The sequence below is a fragment of the Terrapene carolina genome, unplaced genomic scaffold (genome assembly GCF_002925995.2).
Source record: "Terrapene carolina triunguis isolate 2854851 unplaced genomic scaffold, T_m_triunguis-2.0 Scaffold62, whole genome shotgun sequence".
Lineage (NCBI taxonomy): Eukaryota > Metazoa > Chordata > Testudines > Emydidae > Terrapene > Terrapene triunguis.
In genome coordinates this window covers 31,975,600-32,002,112 of record NW_020664413.1, presented here as the reverse complement: position 1 = coordinate 32,002,112, position 26,513 = coordinate 31,975,600, and the positions used below count along the sequence as shown (strand labels likewise).

Below are 26,513 nucleotides of genomic sequence, written 5' to 3'. Positions count from 1 at the left end.
GAGGTTTCTGTAGATACCTTATATGTTACTCTTTGTGGATAAATATTCTGTAAGACATGTTTAACAGTGTGAGTTTGTTAGATTTGAGGTAAGAGTTATTTGCAAAGAACATGGGACCTTTTGCTAAGGGGTGTCTGGGTCACAGTATTTCAGCAAGGGATTGCTCCATCCTAGCCCATCTTCTCTATAGGATCCTGTTGTGAAATCATAATGCTGGATTTCTAACATCAAATTAATTTCCACAGCAGCGTATGGGCCTAGATCCTGTTCTCATTGAAGACAATAGCGTTTCTGCCACTGATTTCAATAAAATGTCAGACACCCATGATTTTGACTTAAATTCAGGAATAAGTAGAAGGAGATACTGGGCTACTGTTTAGAAAGAGCTTTTCTAAACATGGAATTCATACTGCCAAGGAAATTTCCAACTTTTCTCCAGCGTCTCTCAATCTACTCATATAGCGTCCATCACAGTAATAATTTTAACTATATATACTTAGAACTGTTTTCAATGATAAAGTAAATATTCATATTTCATGACAATTCCTGAATAATATTCTTTAAAAAGCTGAGAGAGTGAAGCTTTGGTCTTTCAGCACACTAATCTAATTTCAAATACCACTTGGATATTTAATCAATTTGTTAATAAAGGTGTAATTTTAATAATTATTCTGATTACACATCTTCTGCTTTCTCAGTGGCTACAGATAAGAATTGCAAATTCCAGAAACTTCATTAAAATTTGTATTGCTCATCAGAGGCATTTCCTACTTTCAGAATGTTTCAATAAAGAGGACAATCACGGAAATCATGCTGAGTGCCATGACAAGTAATTGAATGACTAAGAGTGCAAATATTGGATAATATTGTTTATAAACAAGTTACTTATTACTTCCTTCATTACTGTCAGCTTCATTAGAGCATCAGCTACTTTTTTCCCCAGCCACGTATTTATCTCTTTACTCTGGCGTTTTATAGTCACAGTTGCATTTTGTCTTATTCTTACATTACTTATTTTCATTTGGATACAAATAATCTAGCTTTTGCGATATTGACATCATAACAAAATGTTACTTAAGTGTGAATTATGCTGCTTAGCTGGTACCATAGCCCCTTGTGCTCTGAGGCTGTCAGACCTCATAAACTAGAAGGGGTTTGGTTTGGTGAGGTGGCTCTGGAAGCAAGGTCTTCACTAATGATCAGCAAACTGGGTCTAAATTCTACTTTAAGATTTCCTGCATACTGTGTAGTCCAGTACAGCAGAATGGAAGTTTTTGGTGATAGTACAATCAATACAATAATCTCTGTCATATTTATTTTGATATTAACTTCAGTTTATTTTAGCTGTCCCCACATTTCAGTTTTCAATGTGCTGCTAATTTTTATATTGATCACACTTAGTTGCATTGTAGAAGCTGTCACAGGGAAGCTAGAGATTTTGGCAGCTAGGTAAAGGGCAGAGACAGAGTTTGGTACTCAAAAAGGCTTGAGAGGTGGATTGGAATTGTGGGATAAGCATATTACCTTGATGTTTCCACTAAAATGATCATCTGTGAACTATTTAGACATTTAATTTTCCTTAACTTTCAGAGTAAACTCCCTAGTTAGATGAATGGAGGCAGTTCTCAGAGCTATCTTTCAGGCTGTCTGCAGACTCAGGCAGAGATCATGGCTTCGCCTTATATTTGGTTCACATTATAAGGTTTAAACACAACCAAACTGGCAACAAGTGTATATTCCAGTGGAAGCATAGACTGCCTAGAAGCAACACCTATATGGTACAGGAAGTAGTGTTATGGAATTTGTTAGCTGGCACACCTTTCCCTTAAAGGTGGAGTGTTTCTGCAGGTGCTATCTCTTGGATGAGATGTAACATGTAGACTCTGATCACTTGTAGTCATTAAATACCCCCTGGCAGTTCTTAAAAGCCCTGGTGTGATGGACAAATTCTAGCCTGGTTAAATTCATTAGGCCAAATACTCTGTTGGTGTAAATGATATAGCTCCATCAACTTCATTGGACCTATGTTGATTTACACCAGCTAAGGATCTCTCCCACTTTGTGTTCCTAAATTCCCCCTGCAATTTCCTTTGGCCACAGTATTATTCAATTTCTGTCATGTTCTTGTGCTGTATTTCTCCACAGAGGTGAATCACTACCTATGGTGTACATATCATTTGTACATGCTTGGGAGTGAAATCTTCTCTGTAAATGTGAAATAGCATTAATACTTCGTGCTGCTGGAAGACGTCAAAAGCTAAAACTCCCTTGTGTGCAAACGGTAGCCTTGAGCATGTGTTTAGTCAACGCTGTGGGTCACTGTCATCCTTGTTTCCCAAAACCATAAACATTTGATCCACTGGAGTTTAGCATTCTTCAAATCCATGTGAGTTTCCTCCCAAGACAATCTCCTGCCCTTTGATTTTTCCATGAGGCAGGAGGTGGAAGGTTGCAGGATCATCACTTGATTAGTAAAACTACATGTCACAACAGAATCCACATGCTGAAAAATTCAAAATAACAAGCTGTGACTCGAAAGTAACAATGTCTTTCAAAATGAATCAAGAAATGTCATTTTAAGTGTTAAAAGTCAATATGTATTTTGGTTAATTAGCTGAAAACATAATGGTTATTTCTAGCCTCTCTTCAGACTCTCTGTTTAACCAGTCTATGTTGCAATGCTTGGCCTGCAGCATTTCTATTTATAGCTCTCATGGAACAGTCTTAAATTGCTTATTTTCTGTTTATTAAAGTCATCCCCTTTGTTACCATGGAAACTGTGGCAAGTGCCACAGCTTAACTGTTTTATTAAATGGATTGAAGGTACAGCTGCAAAACTTGAAGGGGAAGCATGTCCGTTTTTAGCCATAGCTCCAGCTGCCTTAAATACCACATTATAGCAAATGTTACCTTAAATATTAGGGGCCAGGTTCTGATTTCAGTTACAATGGTGTAAATCTTGAGTATTTCTTTTTTCAGTGGCGATACTTCTGATTTATTGTGGTGAGACCCAGATCAGGATCTGTCCTTAAAAAAATTGCACTGCCTGTCGAATTTCACTGATTATTACATTCAAATGGATCAATTACAGATGATGTTCTTGCTCATCTTGGGAAGACACTTGCTCACAGTTGTATTTGTGTGAAGCTTTTAGGAGAATATTATCTTATTGCTTACAGCAATCACATTATTATTGGAATCATTGCATTTCACTAATGTAACACCAGGAATCAGAGGGAAGCTAATGACTTTGTCCAATATCAGTTTTCCAAGGAAAATTATTATGATGAACATAGGACAAAACTTTTAAATCCCTACTAAGGGATATGTATGTAAAAGGGCACTAAATTTCAGAAGTGCTAAGCAATCATACCTCCTGTTGAATTCAATAAGAGTTGTGGTGGTCAGCATGTCTGAAATTCAGGCCTCGTGAATTAGGTCTGTCACCATGGATTTGGGTGCTTAACATCAGTTACTCAAGTTAGAAAACCTTGGCTATAAAGGTTTGGAGATGTGTTTGATGATAGAATGTGAATCACCAGTGAGTATGATCAAGTTAAAAACAAAGGACTTGTTTCCATGAACATCATTTTTAATACAAAATCAAAATGCCATTGTGAAGACCCCAAAATAATAATAGCTATATATTTACACACATAAATGTTTCATGAGTGATTCTCTCTATTGTAACCAAACCAAAAAGCTTCAAGAACCCCTGATATTTAGGAAGCAAATGTGGCTTTGTGTTCTCCAGTAAGCATTGTGGTTGATGGGGTAGCTTGCTGGTGGCATTTGATATTGAATACCTCCACAATGTGATGCTGTGTGTTTATGTTCAAAGCATTTCCAATGAATAAAAACCAGGGCACCAAAAGAAAGTGGCAACTTACCTGAGAAGTCTTTTGGAACAAGTTCACATGATAAGATATTAGAAGACACATTTAATCTGTGCCAACAATGGCCTTATTTAAATAAAAAATGCTTCATGTGTTGGGTGAGCAAAAGAAACAATCTGCAGGATTTTTGACATTACTGGAGTTATTGGTGAAAGAAAAAAAGACACTATGCAGATTTCTTTGACTTACATAAACTTCCTTTCTTTTTCTCCCTTCTTAGGGTCCACCTTCATTTGCAACACCCACATAATCCCAGTGAAAAATCAAGAAGGAGTAGCTATGATGTTTATTATTAACTTTGAGTATGTAACAGATGATGAGAATGCGGAGTCTCTCGAGAAGTTCAACCCAATATTGCCAGCCAGACTTGTAAACCGTAAGTGGGGGGCGAGCGGAGGAGGAAAGGGGCGAGAAAGCTATCATTTATCGCTGTTATTTTCATTGCAGAACAGTTTCATCCAAGTTATAATTTCAGATATTATGAATTAAAAATATATCAATGGAGCTAATTGCAAAGAGAATTTGCTACTCTTGACAATACTTACCGCTCGTATAACTGTGGTATAATTTTAACGTACATAACTTTTTAGTTGCAGGTTTCCACTACAAGTGTGTCAATTTTGACTTATTGCTAAAATAGTGTATTTCAGTTTTTGATACATTTCAGCAAAAAGTGATCAAAAATATGAACTAAAGTTGAAAAACAAACCCAACCAAAACCACAACATTATCCCCAAATATCCTAATTCTATTAAGAGTTGGTACCTTACCATAAATCTAGGCAAATGTAAACTAAACCTCAGGAAACACTTCCTAACTAGAGCTGAGTGTGTAATGCAATAAATAAATAAACAAATAAATAAATAATCCATTCATATTAGTTCAAATCTTTAAGGGCTTGATTTTGTGCCCAATGAAGTTGATGGCAACTCACCTGTTGATTTTGATGGTACAAGGATAAAACCCTACGTTAATTTACATTGGCCATTCTCACATACCTTTTATGTTTTCATTTGCAAACATTTGAAGTTTACGGAAATATTCATGGAAAGTTAATTTAATAGCTGAATGCACAAGTATTCCCAGAAATTAAATTTTAAATTTGCATGCACAAGTATTCAAACCAGAAGTACCTACATGCTCATCTAATCAGGAGATAAAAACAATCCATAAAGTAAAACATTTTTAAAGATGTACATCAAATACATGTGAGAAATCATGAACCACTTGCAGATTGCCTGTGAACACAAAAAAAAGGTTAAATTCATGAAATAAAATTATTCATTGGGAATCATTTGCTTATTCCTAACTGTGAGGGCTATTAGACTGTGAAATACCTGTGCAAAGGAGGCAATGGAAGCCCCATTGCTTGACACATTTAAAACCAGACTTCAAAGCAATAGGAGATACACTGTAGAGAGCAAACCTGCTCAAATAGAAAGATGCAATGGATAATCTAATAGGTTTTTAGTCTCTCTAACTCCTAGGAATCCATGAATATTGTTAGTTCAAACTTTTATAGGCTAAGAAATCAGAGTCCCAATCAGTTCCACAGTTAGGGTTCATATATGGCAACTCAATGTATTGCTGAAACAGCACTGGGCTATATGCATAACGACATGTTTTACTTTACAACCATTTAAATGTATTCTTCTGGCAGAGTATTTCAGCCTGAACCAGCGTTGGATAAATAAGTGTAGTTGCTATTCCTCAGGGAGAGTGTATTGAGTGCAGGGCCGGCTCCAGGCACCAGCCCACCAAGCTTGTGCTTGGGGCGGCACCTGGAGGGGGGTGGTGTGGTGCTCCGGCTCCGGCCGCCGGGGAGAGCGGAGCTGCGGCGGGCTCGCCGCCCTCCCCCCGGCGTCCCGGCCGGGCTCTCCGCCCTCCTCCCAGCGCTCTGGCCGCCAGGGAGAGCGGAGCCCCGGCCGGGCTCTCCGCTCTCCTTCCGGGCTCCGGCCGCCAGCGGAGCCGCGGCGGGCGCGCTGCCCTCCCCCCGGCGCTCCAGCCGGTCGGGGAGAGCAGCCCGCGGCCGGGCTCCTGGGGGGAGGAGGGGGGCGGCGGGAGGCTTTTTTGCCTGGGGCGGCAAAAAAGCCAGAGCCGGCCCTGATTGAGTGACTGAAAAGGAAGGTTCTAGTAAAGCAACAACAAAACTCTTTGTTTCTGCTACTCAATTATTATTGTATTTTGGGGAGCTCTATGCTCCCCTTCCCAAATGGAAATGCACACAAGGGTACTCGAGGAGCCACGGTTCCACACCATCCTCTTTCAATATCACCAGCCTGGTGCATGCAGGTCAGATATCCTTAAGGAAAGATCATAAAGACACAGCAAATCTGAAGCCCTACTTGCTGTTCCCTATTGCCCCCACATTATACCCACTCCTTGTTCCAGCAATATGGATACTCCACCACAGCAGTGATCTTGTGACCCCTCTGACTAGGGAACACACACTATGTAATAAAGAGTGCTGCTGCTCAGAAGCATCGGCCACCAGTTATGCCTTTTCCAGAGTGGAATATGCTGCAACAGAATGATTGCTCCCTATTCCTCTCCCTTCTATCCAGGCCACTGCCCTATGAAACTGAGCGTATGGGTGTAGCAGGGATCCAGCAGCTAGGGATTTGGAGGGAACTTCTCGTCTCTATGTAGTAGAGCTGGTCAGAAATTTTCCAGTGGAATGTTTCTCTGTTGGAAAATCCTGTTTCATCAAAAGTGAAATATTTCATGAAAAATTGAAAATAAAAGTTTTGGTAAGGTCAGAATATTCCATGTCAACCTTTTTGGAAAAGAATGTTTTAATTTTTCATTTCAAAATGACTTCTTTTTTTCAATTTATATTATAAAATGATACAGAAAATGAAAAAAAGTTGAAATTCAAATGACATATATTGAAATGCTTTGAATTTTGTTTGTTCCTTTCTGGAGCAGAAGAAATTTTGAAATTGCACCACTTTCCCAAAACAAAAAAAATCTGGTTCCGGTAGAGCTCTACCGTGTAGCTTTCATGGCCCATTTTCTGCAGAACCTGCATACATTTGCTCACCTTCACTTCATACAGTCACTCCCCGAAGAGTTTCCTCTAACATATTCAGCTCTTACTGACAGATTTCCCAGAGGAGATCCATGCTACTACCTGATCTTAGTGAGCCAGAACATATTCTGGCAGTGACCATTACTATTGTCCTCGTAGTCTGGTTGGTCCATTAACACTTGGAAAATTGCCTTTAGCATTACACTTAATGTGATAAAGGGACTTGGAACCTCAGCCCTCTGACTGGCAAATAACCTACCCAACTCTTTCTGGATAGAAGGCAAAGAGGGGCCGGAACATCATTGCAAGTGCCCAGGGGAGAGCTCCCCCAGTCTAAGCACAGCATAGGAGTGGCTAAGTGGTCCGATGCTGCTTCCCCACCCCTGCAAACCACAGTGCAGGGAATTAGAGGGACTGTAGTGCACAGCTCTATAGCAATTCTGGATTGCTCCTGATTAAAGCTACCTTTGATCCCTCCCCATAGGCTGTGCCCTCTGTGCTGCACCTCTTGGAAAGCCAGCCCCGAACCTCACCCATTGTCTGCCATGCATTATGTTGTGGTTAAAAAGTACAGAAAGCATGACATAGCTATAGTACCTGCAAGCCATTTCAAATGCAAAAGAGATTTCAATCCCCCTTTGGTGAGATGCACCCTGAAATAATGTGTTCATTAAGATTTGAGGAAGAACGTTTTGTGGGTAATATAATAATTGGATGTAAGTGCACAGAATGGACTAAATTCTTCCCTCTGTTACACTTGTACAACCCCACTGAAATCAATAGTGTTGTTTGGGTATTACTGTGGAGAGATTATTGCCCATCATTTAAAACTAGCAGAATGCCTATAATGCAGCTTGCTTATAATGTATTGCAGATTATTTACAATTTTTATGAAAAATATTTTCTTTACTCTTCCTCCTTTTAAATACAATCAGTCCAAGCTGTATTTTTCCTTTGTTTTTTTTTTTTTTTATATAGTACATTTCAACAGAAGGTTATACTTTTCTAGAAATATTACCATTAAAATCCCATCAGGAGGTACGGTAATAGTGATACAAATTATGTCTGATAGCCTCCAATACTATTCTGCGTCCATTTTATGCAGGGTATGGCTTTAGGTGTTTTGAATATTCTTTGCTTTACTATTAGTTTTCAATTGCAATTTTGTATTATCAGAATAAAACAGGATGGTTGAATTTTCCCCAATGTGGCTATAAAGGTAACATTGGCTGGGGGAGTGGGGACGGGGGAAATAGAGTGGTAGTTAAGAAAAGGAATGTCCTTTCCCCTCCCCCTCTCCCCCAAGATTTCTGGCCATCAGTTCCTTTTATCTGTCTGTAATACATCAGCATGTATACTTGGAAGTGTTCTGATGCCCCACCTGAAGTCTCATGTACATTCTGTGTGTGCTTCAGAATGCCAACACCCATTTGCCTGAATTGCACTTGTCCCCAGACTCAGCTGCTGGTGCCACTCCAATCCTGAATGAGTAGGAGCCAAATTCATGTGCAGGAAGCCCAGGGCCGGCTCCAGGGTTTTTGCCGCCCCAAGCGGCAAAAAAAAAAAAAAAAGCCACCATCACGATCTGCGGCGGCAATTCGGCGGGAGGTCCTTCGCTCCGAGCGGAAGTGAGGGACCGTCCGCCAAATTGCCGCCGAACAGCTGGACCTGCCGCCCCTCTCCGAAGTGGCCACCCCAAGCACCTGCTTGGCAAGCTGGTGCCTGGAGCCGGCCTCGGGAAGCCCCAACCTTGTCAGTTCCCATCTTAAAACTGTAACAAAGGGGTAGATTGTGAGGGGACTCCCATCACTGTGAATCAAGAGGGCCCATCCCTCCCTGGTCTTATTGCCATGTATGCCCTCACAGCCTCCAAAGGGCAGATCCCAGGCTCACCACACCTCCTGTAAAATAATGGCTTGCCCTGGCCTCCTTGATCCATCTTTGACCTCCTCAAGATTATTACCACCGATTGCCCCTCCTAGTGTATAACCACCAATTCCAAAGCCCTTCCAAAAGAGTCCCTACAGGACCCAGGTACTAGTTTGCTGATTCAAAAAGCTCCAAAAATGCTACCAGAAAAGCTGCCTTGAACAAGCCCACCTCTTGTCCACAATGACATAAGGGCTCTAGGATCCACACCAGATCCCTAAGCATATTAACAGTGATGAGGCGACATGCATCCTCCCTAGGGTCGGTGCTTCAAAACCACCCCACTGGAAACCTCCAAACTAAAAGCCCACTACAAGGATCTGGGTAACCATTCAGCCTACTGACAAACTTAAGGGCCAAAAGGGGAGTGGAAATGGTAGATTATACCATTTTGCCAGGTTACTAACGACACCATGTAGTGCAGCAACCAGTCCTCTATAATGGGCCATACTGTTGACAGGCCCTCCCATTCCTGAAATTGCACAAAATCATTAATACTTTTCTCATAGCTCTGCAATGTTCATGGAGCCACCAATCTCTGTGCTATAGGGACAGCCGACATCTGCCAAGGTTCCACAGTGCTAGCAGCATCCGTTTGGGTTCCTTGCTGGCTACTGGTACCAGCTCATGAATTCTGTCCATCTGACAATGAGACAATGCATCTGCTATGCCATTGTCAACTCCAAGCACATGTCTGGAAGAGAAACAGATGTTAAAGCTTACACATTGTAGTACAAATGCCCTCACCAGACTCATAACACTTCATGATCTGGAGGACTGGCAGTTGGTAACATACTACTGCCATGATGTCACACCAGAAACACAGCCTTTTATTAGCAAACTCCATTCCCCAAATGACCACTGCAACCAAAATGGGGAAAAAATCCAGAAATGTTATATCCTGCACTACCCATTTTTTAATCCAGGTGGAGGGCCATTGCTGGGTGTGCCACCTGCCTTGGTAAAATACCCCAAAACCTGTACTTCCCAAAGTATCCAAATGGATCTTTAAATCAGCCTCAGGCATCCATTCCTCCCTCTGCAATCCATTAAAATGGCTCAGCAACTGTCCCTCCACCTCCACCCCCAAATCATCCTTCATCTCTCTAGTAACTCTTATAAAATGGTGAGGTTGAGTTATGCCTCTGGTGACCTCTGCAAGCCAGGAACAGAATGCCCATCCCCAGTGTTACCACTCAGCAGGCAAAAATAAGATGCCCAACAATAGATTGCAGCTCAGCGAGTGGAACTTTCCTGGCCACTCTTCCTCCTCTAATCAAGCCCTGTAGCTCCTGAAGCTTTTTCTGAGGGAGGCACCATATACCCACCAGTGTGTCTAGCTCAATCCCCAGGTAGGTCAGTTTAAGGTTCATCCATTTTTAACTCCACTAGGACTGTCCTCAATCTTTTAGCCAGGGCCTGAAAGGTGTCTTATCAGGCTAATACACTGGTCCGAATTTGCCCTGCCTGTGAACAATAAGTCATCTAAGTAATGCACTACCTGCCATAAACCAGCTTCCTACATCACTGCCCAGTGAAGCACTGTGTTAAATTTCTCAAATGCTGAACAGGATATTGTGCATCTCGTGGGCATAGCTTTGTCATAATAAAATTGTTCTTTGAAAAAGAAACACAAAAGGTTAAAGTCAGAAGGATGCACTGGCAGCAGTCGAAATGCAGACTGAATATCACACTTGGCCATCAGTGCCCCTTGGCCCAAGACCTAACCATGCACACAGCCTCATCAGAGGAGGAACAGCACATAAGAACAAAATACTGAGTCTATGCCATTGTTAACTGAGCTATCATGTGGATATGGCAGGTGGTAAATTAAGCGATATTCACCCAGCACTTTCTTCGGGACCAAGCCTAGGCGAGAAGCCAGCCAGTTCTATAGAGATATGTGATTGAATGGCCCTGATGCCCTATTCTTTTTTAATTCTTCTGTAATCTTTTTCTTTACAGTATGACCCATTCCCACAAAGGACTTCAAACTTTTGTACATCACATGATTTCTTTTCCCCTAACAGAGATCCCAAACCCCACAGTAAACCCAAATATGCCCCATCTGTCTTGCCAAGACACTACCAAAGGAGCACCATTAACACTTCCAGCGTAACTGGACATGGTGCTCTTGTCCAGCCCCACACTTTCAGCTTCCTGTGCCTTTGCCCCCATACCCTGCTTCCACCCCCGTGGGTCTGCAGGCGGCACCTGACTTAACCATCATTCTCTTTCCCCACTGTGGTCTTCCATGACTGCTGTGGCTGTATGGACCCGCAAGCACATTTCACAAGCATGCTTAAATTTGCGGATGCTACAAAAGCACCTGCTTTCATTAAATGCCCAGCAAATATCAGTACAAGCCTCAGGCCTCTGGCAGGCTTGGTGCAGAATGAACAGGCCACTGTCAGTGTGGAAACCAGGCCCCCGTGGTGTCATCCACTCTAACCACAGTGTACAATGTTATATTTCCGACCAGGTTCCAATTTGTGCTGCTGCCCTCAAGCTAAACAGTGAAACCAAGCCATGCCCCCAAACATATTATATGCCTGCATGGTTGTATTTGAACAATGCTGGGCTTCTGTCTGGGAAACCTCTGCAATAACACTTGCATAGATCAATTTTCCCATTTTCTAGCTTCCCTTGGCCACTTGGACATCTCAATTGCCTGCTTGCTTTCCCCCAGCTTACTCTCTGTCAGTACCTCGCTGTGCAACAGTAATAATATGTCAACATAGTCACCTCTCAAAAATTTATCTTTAGTGGTACTGAGGAAAGGAACTCCCATTGAGGGTCAGCCACCCCACTCATGATTGACCATTGGGGCACCTGTTGCCCCCAGCCACTCCTGGGGTGGCAATTCTACCCCACGAGTTCACATTCCCTATCAGTGGGTGAGATGTAGGGTGCTCATAAATCACTCCATCAAGGGCTTGTACCCCCTGGTGAGGAGGCTGCCCCACCAGACTATCACCTGTCTCCCAAACTCAAGCCCATGCTGGGTTTCCATTATTACCACTTCCGGCCCCTTCACCCTTGGAAGCTCTCGGCTGCTGCAACAACTGAAAGTTAGTTTGCAACAGCTGTGTAATGCCATTAGCTTCTGTAGAAGGTGTGTGTACCCAAGACATCCCTGACACAGCTCCATCCCTGACCCCAGATCCCTGTGTAGCCTTTTGGCTAGTTCCACTACCCCATCCTCCCCTACCCCTCCCCATAGGTCCCCCAAGATGAAAAGTGGGCAAGTTCCCTGAACCCTCCCGAGGTCCACCCTACAGAGACCTGATGCAGCATTGGATTGAAGGGACTCACTTTCAAACCTTGCCTCTGCAACCTCCATTTGGCACCAGTCACACTCACCCCAGCCAGCTGTGTCACTCTCCCGTTGCAATCCAATTGTTCAAATGTCCTGGCTCTGGACAACCCCCTGCACTTTGTAAGCATTGTAGTGCAATGGCAACAATTCTGAAAGTAACTACCTTAATTGCTTTACCTCATTCTCTGTTGGCTCTGCCACCCCCAAACACAGCTATTTCACCACTGGGTGTGTTTGCTTCCCAGGAGCCATGCCATTTGCTAGACTGACAGACCACCCTGGGATCCACCAGCCCGAGTCCTGGGTTCAACCCCTTACCCATGTGGTGAGGATCCCACCCCCGGTTTTCCCCCTAGAGCCCCACCCCATCCTGAGCTGGGTTTGGAACTCGCACCCCCATCCGCTCTAACACACTTGCTATGGCTGGCTGGAAGGAGGGGCATCTCCCCCTCCTCCAGTTCTCCTCAGTCTACTATGGCACTGCACCAATGGGTTTGAAACTCCCTCCCCTTCTCCTTCTGCTACTAAACAACCACCTCTGCATCTGTGGGCTGGAACTGGGGGCTCTTCCCTCACTTCTCCCTGGTCTGCTACAGCTGCCAGTTGAGTTTGAAACTCTCTCCGCCTCCTTTCTGTTACTAAATGCCTGTGGGCTATTCCAAGGGGCAAAAATATGGGAGGAAAGATTACTTTAACCATCTTTATGGTCCCCTGGGTGCAGCCAAGGACCAAATATACACATGGCTGCTCTAATTAATGCCTGGATGCTCATAGTCTCAGTGGCCATTCTGGCAGCCAGAGATTGCCAGAGCATAGGGTTGCCCAGCTGTGACCCACTTTCCTTTGACCACACCTGCTACATGGTTGGGCCTAAGAGGTGTAGAAGCTGCTACACCACCCAAGAATTTCCCCTAAACAGAAAGAATTCTTAGGAACCAGGTAGGTCCATTTGCTGAAGCTGCACAAAGCCACCAGATGGATGTGGTGGATGAGAGCAGGCACAGAACTGAAGAAAAGAAAACCTGGGACCTTAAAATTTAGAAGAGACAGATGAGGAAGGAGTAGGAGTAGGAGAAAAGAAGGTAAAGAGCAAAGAAAACTAAATAAGGGAGAAGACTAAGAAAGAGAATGAAAAGCATAATGAAATAGGACTATAATCAATTATATTACCTTGTTAATTTTGGATACGCTTAGGCTCTTTCCTATTAGTTATAGTGGTAGGCCATTTCTCAATACAAATACCTAATTTAAAGTTCAGTCAAGCCCAAACATTGGAAGTGAACAGCAAATTCTCTGAGAGCAAGCTATTTTTTCAACAAATAACCCTACATAGAAGGTATAGCACTAGATACAAACGGATGAGTTATGTTAATTGGAACGCACAAGGAATATACATTAATGGGAAACTGGGTGGGTGGGGGAACAGATAGGATTAACATTTACTAGAGAGAAGTACCAGCATCTTAAGAGGCTCCTTTTAAGTGTAAGTTTCCTTAAACTGAATTTTCTTGTATTAAAATGTCTTTTTATACATACAAGAAAATATAGATAGCCTAGTCAGACTGCAGGAAGGCAGAGCTAATAAGTGAATGGGAAACAAAGGGAACACAGTTCTTTGCCAGGTCCCAGGAAACAAGACAATTCATCGATACTGTCACTCATCCTCCGATGCCTAAGTAAGACTTGACATAAAATATATCAAATGCAATTTTGGAAATTCCTTCCCTTTGCCTGAAAGCAATTATACTTCCAACTGCCACCAATAGCTTTGTAGGTGATTGGTGTAAACTGTACTGCCACCAAATGTTAAAACATCTAAACTGTATTTTGTCGGTACCTTCTAAGGTCCTCTTAACACAGTGTTGCACACAGTTGAGATCTAATATATTAAAAGAAAAATACACTGTTTTATGCTGTGGAGATTGCACATTGCTTTCAGGTGCTCTGATACACAGGGACGGCTCTAGGCACCAGCAAACCAAGCACGTGCTTGGGGCGGCACATTTTCAAGGGCGGCATTCTGACCTTTTTTTTGCTTCTGGCAGCAAAAGCCTAGAGCTGGGGCCCTGGGAACAGCACGTCGTGCGCGGGGGGCGCCCTGGGGCCGCTGCAGTTCGCACCACGGCGGAGCAGCACCGCACCTTGTGGCTGGGCCGGGCAGGCTCCGAACGGGGGACACTTGGGCTGGGGGCCGCCCCGCGGGGCACAGGGAGCCGCCTGCAGGTGCCGCAGGGCGGCCGTCCCCCAGCGCCGCAGCCGGGGCTGGGCGAAGCGGCCTGAGCTGCCCAGGGGCTACAGCAGGGCGGCCAGAAGCAGCAGCAGCAGTGGGGCCATAGAGGGCGGAGCGCTGCCGTGCGGGGCCCGCATTCCGCTCTCCGGGGCTCCGCTCCCTCTGGGGCTACCCTGCCCCGGCTCCTCAGCCCCCTGCCGGGGCGGTCCCCCAGCTCTGCCCTCCCGGGTCTCGGCCAGTCCTGGAAGTGGGAGTCCTGGCTGGAGCGACCCTGGGCTGAGGCGCGGCCCAGGAGCCCCTCTGCTTACCCCGACCCTGCCAGCGCTGTACCGGCTGGAGGTGAGGGGGGAGCGGGCGGAGTCAGCACTGGTGTGGGGGAGCCCAGGGCTGGGGCGGCAGGAGGTGCGGGTGTGGGGGGGAGAGAGAGCCCAGCGCTGGGGCGGCAGGGGGTGCGGGTGCGGGGCGGGGGAGAAGAGAGCACAGGGCTGGGGTGGCAGGGGGTGGGGGGGGTGAGAGCCCAGGGCTGGAGTGGGGGGCAGCCAAAAATTTTTTTGCTTGGGGCGGCAAAAAGCCTAGAGCCGGTCCTGCTGCTACAGAGAAAACAGGATCTGTAAGATCTTCAACTTTTATGAAAGACCTATTGAAGGCACTCCGCACACTGCAGGATTGAGCCCAGATTGTCTATCCTATTGTGATTAGATAGAAAAATTAAAGGTTTACTGAATGTATATTGGCAGATGTCTCATATTAGATTGCTAGCTTATTGGGGCAAGGACCCTCTCTTTGTTTTGTGTCTGTATAGTAGTTGGCACAATTGGACCTTAATCCATGACTGGGGCCCTAGAGTAATAAAACAATAAAATAAAATAATAATAATTGATAATTAATAATAAAAATAATAAGATAAGTGGACTGAGGTTAGATGAACATAGCTCAGTCTTTTAAAAGGATTGCCCTCAGAAGCATAAGAACATAAGACTGGCCCTACTGGGTCAGACCAAAGGTCCATCTAGCCCAGTATCCTGTCTTCTGACAGTGGCCAGTGCCAGGTGCCCCAGAGGGAATGAACAGAACAGGTAATCATCAAGTGATCCATTCCCTGTTGCTCCTTCCCAGCTTCTGGCAAACAGAGGCTAGGGACACCATTCCTGCCCATCCTGGCTAATAGCCATTGATGGACCTATCCTCCATGAATTTATCTAGTTCTTTTTTGAACCCTGTTATGGTCTTGGCATTCACAACATCCTCTGGCAAGGAGTTCCACAGGTTGACTGTGTGTTGTGTGAAGAAATACTTCCTTTTATTTGTTTTAAACCTGCTGCCTATTAATTTCATCTTGGTGACCCCTAGTTCTTGTGTTATGAGAAGTAGTAAACAACACTTCCTTATCTACTTTCTCTACACCAGTCATGATTTTATAGACCTCAATCATATCGCCCCTTAGCCGTCTCTTTTCCAAGCTGAAAAGTCCCAGTCTTATTAATCTCTCCTCATACGGAAGCCATTCCATACCCCTAATAATTTTTGTTGCCCTTTTCTCAACCTTTTTCAATTCCAATATATCTTTTTTGAGATGGGGCGACCACATCTGCACACAGTATTCAAGATGTGGGCGTACCATGGATTTATATAAAGGCAACATGAGATTTTCTGTCCTATTATTCTGTCCCTTTCTTAATTATTCCCAGCATTCTGTTTGCTTTTTTGACTGCCACTGCACATTGAGTGGATGTTTTCAGAGAACTATCCACAATGACTCCAAGATCTCTTTCTTGACTTGTAACAGCTAATTTAGACCCCCATCATTTTATATGTATAGTTGGGATTATGCTTTCCAATGTGCATTACTTTGCATTTATCAACATTAAATTTCATCTGCCATTTTGTTGCCCAGTCATCCAGTTTTGTGAGATCCTTTTGTAGCTCTTTGCAGTCTGCCTGGGTCTTAACTATCTTTAGTAATTTTGTATCATCTGCAAATTTTGCCATCTCACTGTTTACCCCTTTTTCCAGATCATTTATGAATATGTTGAATAGGACTGGCCCCTGGGGACACCACTATTTACCTCTTGCCATTCTGAAAACTCACCATTTAGAATGTGATGGTCAATAGCTTCTAGCACATATGCAGGAACAAGTTCAGCAACCAGCATTGTGAAAAATAAGGATACTAGTAGCACAATAGCAGAGAAAGAATCCTTTCAACTTAGTATTTTTTCTATATTTGTCCTTGTAAAGACTCATCACCAGTTCGTTTGTTAGGATGACCAGTGGTTATACTGTGGGCATGTTGAATTTTGGAACCTTACATGTACCGTATTAGTACATAACTTGCAGTGTTTTGCAGATGGGCACTATAGAGGGACATTCTCCACTCTGTTGTCTATAAGACTACTTATGTTTTCTACCAAGTTTTTTGTTCAAGAACGCCTGTACACTAATAAATCAAGGCAGCCTTTGTTTGTATATAATTCTTTCCTGCTGTGCAAACGTTTAACTCATAGAGTTTTGCTTCTTAACCTTCTAATCAGCTTAGACAACTCACTTCTGTATACTTCAGAGATGAGGAAGTTTTTTCTCCAAACACTTATTATACTGCTGGGTGTATATTTCTCTTTTGAAATATGTATATATTTTCAATCTTGGGGAAGCAATCTGATTTTTCTGTAGGTGGTCTGCTCAGTCATTCCTTTTATTAACTTTTACAGAAGCTGGTTTCTAGATCTAGAAATATTTTTACCCAGTTTTGTTTCAGAGGCTTGTTTTAGGGAGCTTCTCTTTTACTGTGGCTTTTTGTTAGTTAATTTTAAGTTTAATTTTGTCCTTTAATGTTATCATTCCAGAAATTTTTGGGGCTATGGAAAAAACACTTAGTAATCTTTCTATGCCTCACTTACTTTCTCCATATGTAAAATGAATAATAATAATAAATAATTTTAAAAAATTAATAATTAATTAATACCTACAGGTGGGGCCTAAAAATATTTGTAAGGCATTTTAAGATGCTAAGATCAAAGGAAAATCAATTTAGTTAGAAGGCTATGTGGACACTCAAATCAGTATACACCTGGCTTATATTAATTTAGTTTAAGTCGAGTAGGAATTTAGTTTAAAATGACTAGGAACAGGTTTAAGCTAACCAGAATAAACCCATCTTAATCTGAAGTAAAAGTATGTACACAAAGTTTCGTGCTGGTTTAATTAAATCAGTTTAAAAACCAATTTAAGTTGCACCAGTGCAACAGTTGTGTCTAGATAAGATCTTAAAAAAAACATGTATTGGGAAAGGAATTTTAGGGGCCTAATTCTGTGCTGATTTACACCCCATGTAAATCAGAGTAGAATTTTCCCTAAACATCTAAAATTCATTTAAAACATATTATTTGGGTAGCCACAATCATTACAAAACACAGGCTTTGGATAGGTTATTATTACCCACCACATATCCCACCTACTCACCCACTTGACAGGAATCTTATACAGGAAATTAAAGGGGTCAGTGTCATGATTTATAGCCCAGTCCTGGCTTCTGCTCAGTTCTTCACATTTGAGGCATGCTGAATGTCTGTGAAGCTGCAGCAGTCTAATAACTGTAAAAGATCAAAATCAAAAGTGACACAGAATGGACATAGAGAAGATATGCAGCCAACAGGATGTCATAGATCTGAAGATACCAACTGTGATATGAAGAACACAGGTATAACTTTTCTACTCAAAGTCAGTGTTTTGGGGGCACTGCTATATGCACACATACAGTAAGATAATTAAAACCTCCTGCTGCTATAGTTCTGGGTTCTCCTCACATGCTGCATCATATAGATCATTGTTTTTTAAAGCTGTGAAGTCATTGTGTAAAGCAGGGGTGGCCAACCTGAGCCTGAAAATGAGACAGAATTTACCAGTGAACATTGCCAAAGAGCCACAGTAATATGTCAGCAGCCCCCCATCCGCTACCCCCCTCCAGCCCCGAGCGCCACCTGCCCACTGGCAGCCCCGCCAATCAGCGCCTCCCCCTCCTTCCCCACGCCTCCTGCCCGCCACAATCAGCTGTTTTGCAGTGCGCAGGAGGCTCTGGTGGGGAGGAGGGAGGAGCGAGGGCATGGCAGGCTCGGGAGAAGGGGCAGGAGCCTTGGGGGAAGGGGTGGAGTGGTGGCAGGACCTGAGGCAGAGCAGGGGGTTGAGCAGTGAGCACCCCACAGCACATTGGAAAGTTAGCATCTGTAGCTCCAGCCTCGGAGTCAGCACCTATACAAAGAGACACATATTAACCTCTGAAGAGCTGCATGCGGCTCCAGAGCCACAGATTGGCCACCCTGGTGTAAAGGTTAAGGAGTTAGACCGAACTTTTGCTTTTGGTAACACCTATACCAGACACTTCTAAGACAGACAAAAACAAAAAAAAGAGTATTCCAGTTTTCCACTTATTGATGCAAGTTTCTACAGATACTAATAGCATGATCCTTCTAAAGTCCTTTGCTTAGGGAACCAAATAATTTGCAATACAGAATGTTTATGTTATAAGACAGATGCTTATAGTGTTCTTCAATGGAGCTGAAAGCCAGGCAGCTCCAGCTTTAGGTTAGAGATGAAAAGCTACTGTAGTAATATAAAGCCTTTCAGCAAGAGTGCATTCCTTTAAATAAAACAACCCACAACCCATTCCATTACTCAGGTGACTTTAATGTAATGTTACACTGTTCCATGCAACTAACATTTACTATCAACATGGTTTTGTAAAGGAGTTTAAATCTGAGCGAGAAAAGCAGGTCAGTGTACTTTGAGCCAATTGGATGTAAGCCCAGTGCAACAGTCCTTACCCAGACAACGTTCTAGTCAGAGTTAGCAGCTTCTAAAAGACTGCAAGATCTTGGCAATATGAAAGAAACAGCAAAATTGTCTGTTTGAAGGATTCATTTTTTTCAGACTATATTAGTTCCCAATCTGCTTGCATCTGAAAATTGAAACAAAATGTCAATATTTGCTAAAAGTGAGATGTAGTTTGCTACATTATTTTTCTTGTTTTTAATTTTTATTTGTATCTATTGGGGAGACCTTACATTGTTAAAGTCCTGATAAAAAAAACTTTTTATTTAATGGTGTTTCTAAGTTTCCTAATTTTAATTTAATTTGCAATGTCAGTTCTGTGTGCACTGTTGCTGTTCTTATTATTCGTATGTATCTACACAGTACCATAACTTGTCATGGTATTTGATATAGACTCTTAAAAGACAGAGCCCCTGCCTTGAGGAGCTTACAATCTAAATTAAACAAAAATAGAACAGGAAAAGATGCCAAGGAAAGTGACAGGGATAAGAGTGAAAGGGTTAAAATGAATAATAATAATGCTAATCATATTATAATTCTTATTTTAAGAAGAGATGGATGTAACATAAGACGGGAGAAGTAAAGGGCCCAGGACTGGAAGTCCACAATGGAAAGCAAAGTGAAGTGCGTTCTGAGGGATTTGAAGACAGAAAGTAGGGATGTTTGATGCACAGGAAAAGGATATTGTTCCAAGCATGGGGAGCAACATGAAAAAGGGAATAAAAGCAAAAGTGGGAGGAGGGAGCCACAAGGGAAGAAGAGTGGGCAGAGCGCAGGAGGTGAGGGAGGTGAGGAGTGACAGGAGATTAGAGATGAGATGTCAGCAGGGGCAGAGCCATGTGGAGCCTTGAAAGTAAATAGAAGGGATCTGAACTTTATGCAAAAAGAGACCAGGAGCCAGAGAAGGGACTCAAGAGATGTGTGTGTGTGAGAGAGAGTAGCAAGAGAGGAAAGGTATTTTAGCTGTTGAATGTTGGAGAGACTGAATTCAGTTGAAGCTAGACAAATTCAGACTGGAAATAAGGTGTATATTCCTAATGGAGAAAGTAATTAACCATTGGAACAATTTACCAAGGGTCTTGGTGGATTCTCCATCACTGACAATTTTTGAACCAAGAATGGATGTTTTTCTAAAAGACATGGTCTAGAAGTTATTTTTGGGCAGTTCAATGGCCTGTGTTATATGAGAGGTCAGACTTGATGATCAGAATGGTCCCTTCTGGCCTTGTAATCTACAAATCTAAGAAGGAAGAGGGAAGAGTCAGACATGCTGAAGAGGAGGAGTTTACAGTTGTCCGTGTATGTCTTAGTGGGCAAAAATGGTGTGTTTATCTATTGTGTTAGCTCAACTGAGTTAGCTTAAAGTGATTGAAAAGTCCTGTTAAGCTGTAGACTTACATATTAGCTGGCCTTGTTCTTACTACCCCAAAAGCAACTGATTGTCTAGAACAGCTATTCAGCTGTGCATTAAAACAGTATCTGTCTAGTCCCAAAACCACAGTGGCTTATTTCCCTACTGGAAAGACAGTACTATCCCTTTCAGGTCCGTCAGAGTATCTGTCAGAGAAAACTGATCAATAAAGAAGTTAATTATATTTCTCAAATATGTGTGTTTTGGGAGGGTCCTGTATCATTTTATCACTTCAATTTATAGGCCCGTTTTGCTACCTACTGGATGATTTCTTGGTTCTCTTCTCCTGAAAAGGACTGAGAGAAATTATTATTCTAGTCTTATTTTCATATTGCCATAGACTGGACAATAAAGAAGTGTATTGGGAACATAATACTGGTGTAGCCTGGGTAGATGGCAAATGTTTAGAAGACCTAAACTTTGCTGATGATATTGCACTACTGAGCAACATCCCTGATAAGTTACAGGCAAAGACAGACAGCCTGGCAAAATAAAAAAGCAAGCCAAGCAGGGCTCAAAATTAGTTATACTAAAACAAACATCCTTGAAACCCAGATGTCAAGCTGTAACATCACATTAGAAGACAAATATATCAAGACAGTAGAACAGTTCACCTACCCGGACATCAACATATTGGCCAATGGCCATCTCAAGAAGAAAGTGACATCAAGGATAGGAAAGCCACACCATTTACTAAACTCAATAACATATGGAAATCAAAGCTATATAGCTCCAGAACAAAACTCAGAATTTTCAATTCAAACATATTCTCAGTGCTAACATGCTAAATATCCTGCGAGAGCTGGATATTTATGTTAGATAGAAAACTAGACCCCTTTGAAAATAAATGCCTAGTAAATATTCTGGGAATTGATTGGAAAGACCTCATTACTAATGAAGGGATATGAGAAATCCCCAACCAGTAGCTCATTTTCACCAGAATCAGAAGGAAGCACTTATTTGGGGCATGTACTCCGGATGCCAACACACAAACTCCCACCTGAAGCTGTCAAGTGGAAATCAACACGTGTGAGGAAACAAGAGCACCCAAGAGAAACCTTAAGAACTGTTAGCGGGGAGGGTAGAACAGTTGATCTGAACACCACAGAGCAGATGGAAGCAGCAGCAGATGACAGAGAGGAATGGAAGAGACTAGTATCTGCCCCATGTGCCAATATTGGCATGACAAGGATTTAATAGTAAATAATTTTCATACTGAGGGACTGTTTGGTTTTTATAATGCAGGCAGAATGCATAAGGACTTGCAGATAATACCTGTTCATATATTTTTCTGAAATCCTAAAACATTTCATTATCTTTGTGCAGGGAAAGATATATCTTTTTTCTATATCCTACAAACACACACGATGGGGTGATTCTCCATTAAAATGAGCACTGAACACTTCATTGTCAACTATGTTTTAGCAGCAGAGTGCTTATAGAATTTGTTTAAAGTTCACAAAAAATGCTAATACTTTGGCCTGATTCTGATCTGGTGACATAGGTATAAATTGGGATAGCTCCACTGAAGCTAGTGGAACTACATCAAGGTAAAAAGGTACAAAAGAGATCTGAAACAGGCCTTTTCTTTCTAAAATCCATGGATTAACTTCACTTTAATTAGATAAAGTGATTACTGTATACGCATTGGGTATTCATACATTGAGTTTCCTATATGCAAATTATTTGGTTGTATGAACAGGCATAGCAGTTTAGCATTAGATAAGCATTATCTATGGGCAGATAAAGTATTATATTAAAAAAAAGCTTACTATACAACTAAGCTGTCATAAAGAATGGGTCAAATAATGTACCATGTGAAACATGAAGCATACAAGCAATAGTAACTATCTGACCTTGCACAAAATATAATAAGAAATTTGTCCAGAGTGTTATTTTTAGACATGCCACTGGGAGCACATTCATCATGAGTGAGGGATAGTCAAGAAAAATTGTGTCCAGGAGGACAAAGATTTCTAGCTAGCCAGACCAGAAGCCTAATTATGACAAAGCCTATGTTATTCTGTGTATTTGCCTCTAAGGTAAATTAAACTGAATGTTAGGTGAACTGAGACATCGCTGAGTCCTTGCTGTAGTAAAGACATAATACTGGCAATAATAAATAAATAATAATAGTAATCATCATCATCATCATAAATTATTAATATATGCCACTTTTCATCTTCAGCCTGCTTTTACAAATATCATCTAACTGATTAATTAATATTCACAACAGCCTGCAAGGCAGGTAAATAAGTATTATTATTCCTATTTTATAGTGAGGAAAATAGAGAGAGAGTAAGTTACTTTTACCCCAGGATAGTCACGGTTGAGGCTGGAATTAGAACTGAAGCATTCTTGGATTCTATCTATTATTATTAGCTGTTTTTATTACAGCATCTCCAAGAATCCCCAATCAGGATCAGAGTGCCATTGTGCTGCATGTTGTACAAACAAGCAATTTTAAAAAGGCAATCTCTACTCTACGTAGATTGCAGACTAAACAAAAACAGGATGTTACATGTGGGTGTAGCACTCAGTGGAGGGAACTGGAGAAAGAAAGACAAGGAAAACAGGAACACATGATGACATAGACGAATTGCCTACAGTTGGGGGGAATGGCTCTTCCCGCTCCTTACTCCACTTAGGAAGGAACAATCAGTTGCACACAAACAAAATGGGAAATGACTGGCTAGGAAGGAGTACTGCGGAAAGGGATCTGGGGGTTATAGTGGATCACAACCTAAATATAAGTCAACAGTGTAACACTGTTGCAAAAAAGCAAACATCATTCTGGGATGTATTAGCAGGAGTGTTGTAAGCAAGACACGAGATGTAATTCTTCTGCTCTACTCCATGCTGATTAGGCCTCAACTAGAGTATTGTGTTCAGTTCTGGGTGCCACATTTCAAAAAAGATGTGGACAAATTGGAAAAAGTCCAGAGAAGAGCAAGAAAAATGATTAAAGGTCTAGAAAACATGGTCTATGAGAGAAGATTGAAAAAACTGGGTTTGTTTAGTCTGGAGAAGAGAAGACTGAGAGAGGACATGATAATAGTTTTCAAGTACATTAAAGGTTGTTACAAGGAGGAGGAAGAAAAATTGTTCTCCTTAACCTTTGAGGATAGGACAAGAAACAATGGGCTTAAATTTCAGTGAGGGCAGTTTAGGCTGGACATTAGGAAAAATTTCGTGTCAGGGTGGTTAAGCACTGGAATAATTGCCTAGGGAGGTTGTGGAATCTCCATCACTGGAGATTTTTAGGAGCAGGTTACACAAACATCTGTAAAGGATGGTCTAGATCAGTGGTGGCCAAACTGCAGCTGGCAAACCACATGCAGCTCTCTTACAGTTAAAGTGCAGCTCACTAAGCCCCCTACGCCCTGCCCCCCATTCTCTGCCTACCAGACTGGGGGGAGAGCTCAGGGCTTCTGCCCTCCGGTGGGGTGGGGTGGTGAGGCTAGAAGCTTCTGGTGCCTGATGAGAATGGGGAGGCACAATTTAAAGTTTCAGCCCCCCAACAACTTGAGTCATCCCCCCAGGCACATGCACCTCTGACTCTGAGCAGCCCCTCCCTGCATCTCCCAGGTGTTAGCTCCTCCTGGAAAGGCAGCAGCAAACATCTCGGAGCTGCAGGGAGGGGCTGCTGCTTTAGCTCCATGGGGAGAGGCAGCAGCAAAAGCAGCGGTTCTCCCTGCAGCTTCCAGCTGTTTGCAGGTGCCTCTCCCTACTGCCCTAGCTCCCAGCTTGCTGGCTGAAACAGCTGCTGTGCAGGGATGGGGTCTCAGCAGCACCATTTGACCAAGCAAGGCCAGCAAACCCTGGCAAAAATCTGGGAGGGGCACATGACCCCCCAAGCATCACTTCTGGCTTCTGCCCAGTGGGGAGGGAGGTCTCAGAACTTCAGCCCTGCAGGACATGCCTGCTGGGGCACAGAACTTCAGCAAAAGCAGGGCTTCAGCCCTGAGCCCTGGCAAGCACCTCCCCTGGGGCTGAAGCCCTGAGCCCCCTCTATCTGCAGGTCTGAAGCCCCAAGCCTGGCAGGTGCGCCCCAGCTCTCGAACTTTTGAAGATCGTCATATGCAGCTCAGATGGTCAGTAAGTTTGGCCACCCCAGTTCTAGATAATACTTGAGTGCAGGGGACTAGACTAGAAGACCTCTCTAGGTCCCTTCCAGTCCTACGATTCTATGATTATTTATTTTTACACAGTCCCAGACTGCTGGACAGGCATGATTTTAAATAAATTAAAATAAATAAATGTACTACTTAATGAAACAAAATTATTACAATCACTACCTCTTATTTTTCCAATCTATAATTCTAGAATTGTTTCCCTATTTTATTAAGGAGTGTAGTATACACACATGTTAGAAGTTCCTCACCTCTTAGTCACACTATCTGTAGATCTCAAGCACTTGACAAGGGTGGATAGGAAATGTGATATTCCCTTATACAGATGGAATAACTCAGGCTCAAAGGGGTTATGTGACTTTTCCAAAGTTACATGGTAAATACATGTCAAATACAGAGGGCAAAACCTTACCGCCTACCCCAAGGAGATGGCAAATAAATCACTCAGATTTTCAGCATCAAAGCTTTCCTCTTTTTCAAATGGGATAACAATCATAATTAGCACTTCCATAGCACTTTTTCACCTAGAGTTCTTAAAGTGCTTGATGGAGGTCAGTAAACAAATATAAATAGCTCAATTTGACTGAATGTGAGCTTGACTGTAATATCATTTACTCCAATTTTATACCAGAGCCATTCCACTACTTAACAAATTCTTATATGGAAAATTGACCCTATTTTATGCAACAAACTGAACAGTTCTTAAATTTTGCAAGTAGAAAAAATAATGTGTTTTAGAACAGTTTTCCTGCAAGTCCCATATACAATCTCTTATAATTTGATTAGGCAATGTGTAGAAAAGTCATGTTCTCCCTCATTTTCCTCCATAAACAATCTCAGTATTCACATTTTTACAGCTCTGTTAAATGTTTATTTTCTTAATATGTTTTAAAATTTTAATGCTGTCTGTAAATCTAGTTTAATTGTATTTCAGATGGCAACAACCTTTCAAGTGGCTCTTCTTCAGGTAAATCTATCTGTTGTTATCCTGTTACTTCTTGTGTTCTGTGTATATTATTTCAAAGTCTTGCCGAGTTTTACATTACCCAGCCAGAGAGTAAGTTAAAGTTCAGCTCTTGCCACAGCTCTCTGAATACTCTTTTTTAGCAAAACTGTAGCTATAACACTTGAACTATTAAATCTGAGATCAGCCTGTATGAAGATAAAACCCAGATGTAGTGAAGGTTGTCAGCTTATTCTGACTATAAGTCCTGAATACACAGAGCATAGAAGTCTATATATCTAGAGGTGAAATAAACCATATGATGGAAATCTTTCCAGCTGTATGAATTAGTGTTTGGAACATGACTTCATAAAGAGACCCTCCTCCTAGGGTTTTCACTTCCTGGTCTTGCAGACAGAACAAATGCTATCTACTCCATAAAGTCCAGTGATCTAGTTAATGGTAAAGGCTGGCAACTTCTTGCAAGTTTCCAATGACAAATAGGATAGATTCCTTCTCAGATTTCAAGACTACTGTACTTTGCGGTAGAAGACATTAAAAGATAGTGCTGGCCAAATAATTCATTGCATATAATATTAATTATGATTGACATTTTTTCATTAAATAATTATTTACAAATAATTGTGTTCATTTTTGAACTTAATATGTGGCTAAGAAAGATTACAATAAGAAACAATATTTTCTGTTTGAGGGGAACAAAAACACATTCTTTTCCAGCTAGCACTTTAAATGACATGAGATGGATGGAGCTAAAGTTGACACCTAATATAACTGGA

The 26,513-nt window shown here is 42.1% G+C and overlaps 1 protein-coding gene across 1 annotated transcript in view; it reads left to right on the top strand.

The window, feature by feature from the left end:
* Positions 1 to 26,513, top strand: part of KCNH7 (potassium voltage-gated channel subfamily H member 7) — a 318,264-nt gene that overhangs the window by 178,805 nt on the left and 112,946 nt on the right. The window contains exon 3 of the mRNA XM_024199964.1: positions 4,117 to 4,272. Within this exon, the coding sequence (XP_024055732.1) occupies positions 4,117 to 4,272 (156 nt within the window). The remainder of the gene's footprint in view (positions 1 to 4,116; positions 4,273 to 26,513) is intronic.